General features: G+C 38.5%; 1 protein-coding gene across 1 annotated transcript in view; it reads right to left on the bottom strand.

Moving 5' to 3' along the window:
* Window positions 1-2,448: 2,448 nt before the first annotated feature.
* The window catches only part of LOC101580438, a 409,418-nt gene continuing 407,958 nt past the window's right edge, over window positions 2,449-3,908 (bottom strand). The window contains exon 21 of the mRNA XM_023712057.1: window positions 2,449-2,634. Within this exon, the coding sequence (XP_023567825.1) occupies window positions 2,449-2,634 (186 nt within the window). The remainder of the gene's footprint in view (window positions 2,635-3,908) is intronic.

The following is a 3,908-nucleotide window of genomic DNA, read 5'->3' as shown; positions in this document are numbered from 1 at the left end:
GTGTTTACCGAGCCTCTCAGCAGCACCTGGCGCTGGTCTTATTTCTACTTATTCAGACACGTCTTTAAGAGTTCTCTGTAGGTAACTCATGCTCTAATGGCAAAAACAAACTGTATAATGAGCATACAAAACTGGTATGTGCAGGAAAATGTCTTGGATCTGAATTAGAAGTAATTATATTTGTAAAAGTGGAGGCGAAGAAGTCATTGATAGTGGCAATTAAGTATTGGAAGGAATATTCTAGTTAGCTGAAGTGGGTAGGTGCTACAAACTGTAAATGTATGTTTAGGATGTCAGGACATAAGAGAACCTGTACTATAACATCCTGTAACTCAGTTGTGTCCCAAATTTTCTGATCAAGGAGATTATGGGGCCACAGAGAAAAGTGATTGACGATGTAGAGTGTGCCTAAGGAGAGTCACATGGAGAGAAAACATTCTCTCAGGCTTTCACAGTGAGCAAACTGGTTAAGCAATGGCCATGACTCATCTACAAGGCTGACACTGACAAAGAATCTACAATCTGAGGTACAGGGTTTCAGGGTGAATCCTGAGGGGATTTGACTGACCATGTCAGATATAAAAGTTACATTTCTTGTTATATAGGTCTTGCTTTATCTAGGACTTAACCATCTAGCAGAAAAGTATAAAAACAAAGTATAAAAAGTAAAGCCATATTAATATGCTGCACTATAAAAAGCTCAAGTCAAAAACTTCTGATATTGCCAGTTGTACGGATAGCCGATTACTATTATGGACAATTGGACTATATTGTATTATTTTGCTGAATTCATGTACCCACAATATTTAAATAGCAACAGAATACCCATGTCTGACAAAACTAAACAAAAAAAGGTGATATAAATAAAGGACCATTTTGAATCTGTATACTCAAAATAGGATAGATATATAGCTACTTTCTCTTAATCCAATTAAAAGAAAGATTTGTACTAATAGTGTTTGAATAGGATGTCATATCAACATCTTGTACTATGAATAACTACTAGGAACACAATAATAAGCAATGTATTAGTTATTGTAACTGTCCTACTAACCTGTTTTGAAACTGTCTCATTGCTATTAGTTTCTCAATAAAATTAATAAAAAAGTTGGGATCTATTGACAGAGATATTGTAAATTGGTTAGATATTAGTACAGCATATATGCGTATGATAATTTCTGTCAGAAAAGGAACATGGAAGGTAATCTGTGATGCGACCTGTGATCATGTGATTTATGAGCACATGACCTGTGATCACGTGACATGTGATCATAGTAGGCTGTTGATGTAATCGTTAGATGGTGATAAAAATCAGGGCTTGAGAAATCACCAGTTTTAGTAAACATGCTGCCAAGGTGAGCATAGATTACCAAAATTGATTGGGATTGCATGTTTTGTGCCATGGACTTCCATCTTGACCCTTTGAACAAGCATTGCCTTCTGTATGACAGATGAGGCTAAAGGGAGACACCCTTCCCTGGAGATGGAGAGAAGGTCAGCATTTCCAGATATCCACCATATTTATTCTTCTATAAGGAAAGCAAAGGATACTTAATGATGCCAGATTTTTAATGACCTATTAACTCTTTGATGCCCATGTGTAGTAATAAATTTCACTCTAAACTTTCAGCAAATAGAAGTAAGAATAAAGGAGCCAGGGAGATAGCTCAGTAGAGTAAGTGCTTGCCTGGCGAGCGCAAGGGCCTGAGTTCAATCCTTGGTTCCACCAAGAAAAAAAAGCAAGGGAAAAAAGAAAAATGTGATTACATAAAAACTGTAAAGTAGGGAGTATAAGTTTGGAAACTAATACTTTGGAAAGAGCTGAAGTGAATACAAAAGCCTTAAATCTAAGGCATCCAGTTTGGTTTTGGATGTCGTCATTTAGAATACAAATTACATGTTCTGCATACCAATGTAAGTGACCTGACTGTTGATTTTAATTTTTTGAATGTTTTTCTTGAAATTTCTTTTAAGGAACAAAAATGTGAAAATAACCAGTTACATAAGGTGAAGAGGCAATTTATTTTAGGTCAGACTCTATAGCCACTCCCCTAATTTCTGCTGCACAACAGAAAACTACTAGGAAAGAATGTTAAAAATGACTTCTGACTTCTTTCCAAATTATAGAGTAACAGGGTAGCTCCCCTGAGCTAAGAGGGATGAAAGGGCACTCTGTCTTCTCTGAAAACATATCTGCCATGGGCGTACTACTCCTAGCCCATCGCATGCCCATTGCTGACTTTTGAGAGGCTTCTTCCTCCTAAGACAGAGGGGTTGACAGGAAGATGAGCTTAGCCCTTTCCCTGAGACTTGTGCTCCATGGTGGGGACTTGGAAAGACAAGAGGGAGACAGGACTTGGTGATTTCTCCTTAGTGGATGCCTGCACCTACAGAATGAGTACTGCATGCTAACTGACTGCGCCACTGGGACTCCATGGATGCCTGCAACTACAGCAGAGTTGGATGCCTAACCAGCAGAAAAAGTACCTTTTTACTGTAATGGATTCTTCTCTTGTCTCTTGGGTTTGAGGCATAGGAATCTCTGAGTACAGTGTCCATTTCATGTATGTGCTCTTCGATAGCTGTGGTCACTTCCCTGGGAACCAACCGTAAGGCACTGACATCACCAAATACCTGAAAAGGAGTGACAAGATGAGTCATCCCAATTCACCATATTTCAAAGAAATATCTAAGTGGATTAACCAAAAATTGGGTTTTGTTGTTGTAGTTGTTTTGTTTTGTTTTTGTGTTTGTGTTTTGCACTTTGGAAATTCCACCAAAGTACCACAGTATTTCCCTAATTCTGCAGTTTCCTAGAAAAAATTGGCATTCTCTTTTACTTTTAGTAAGTTCTGTTTGCTGAAGTATATAGAAAACAAAAACTTGGGGAGCACATGAAGTACCACATTCCCTTTGGTAGGAACTCACCGTTCCCAGGGAAGCTTCTGTATATAAGAGGCCATCTACCCTGCAGTTCATCTTGCAGTCATGCCAGCAGCCTGTTCCATTTGTCACACACAGTTGGGGTTGGCTCCTGCCCTGTTTGTAATAACCACCAATTCCTCCAACTTCCTGTGTCTCTCCTACATCTTGAAGGTCTCTAACATTCCCAAGAATGCTGCAGAAGGCTTGCTTTCCCCCAGAGCTTAGGACCTCTTGACCTGAAAGCCATCCATCTGAGAAAGGCAGGGAACTACTCCTTCATATAAATTGGCAAATTGAATGCCTTTTCTAGATACCAAAGAGGACATCTGCTTGTCAAACAAGCTCTTCTTTGGTTCCGCAACCCATTTCCTCTTTCTAAAACTAGTCTCGCTTCTCATGAACCTATAAGTTGTAGAGCTACCCTGTCACAAAGCCTCTATCCATGGTGGGCAAATGGAGAAAAAGCTACTGAGTGAAAACCAGGGAAGAAAAAAATCTGGCTCTAACTTGGTGAGAAACAGGAATTAAAAAATCTAGAATGATGCTAGCATAGGAAGAAAACACTTTCAAGAAGGAAGCCAGTGCAGAAGATAGAGCAAGGAGACTTTATCACATCATCTGACATTCTGAATTGAGCCATACTATCATAATAGCTATCACAATTCCAATTTATTCAGACTAATAAATATCATTCATGATTAAGAAAACAGGCTAGGGGTTTGGTGTGTAACGCTGAATTGCACTGAGAATGTGAACACCCACAGACTCCATAGTTTTCCTGTTCTGTTGAGTCTCTCCTGCTGGGTCTTCTCAAAGTCTGGGAGATGTAGGCCTTTGTTTTCACTTTCTTCCTTATTATTCTCCAATCTCTTACATTTATAATACATTCTATTTCTTCTATGTCTTTGTTCATGAGTTTTTAAGGTCTAGGTTTGGCAAAAACTGTCAGAATGAGTTTTTTTTTTTTTTTTTTTTTTTTTTTT

The sequence above is a fragment of the Octodon degus genome, unplaced genomic scaffold (assembly GCF_000260255.1).
Source record: "Octodon degus isolate 3935 unplaced genomic scaffold, OctDeg1.0 scaffold00023, whole genome shotgun sequence".
NCBI lineage: Eukaryota > Metazoa > Chordata > Mammalia > Rodentia > Octodontidae > Octodon > Octodon degus.
This window is presented reverse-complemented; position numbering and strand designations above follow the sequence as displayed.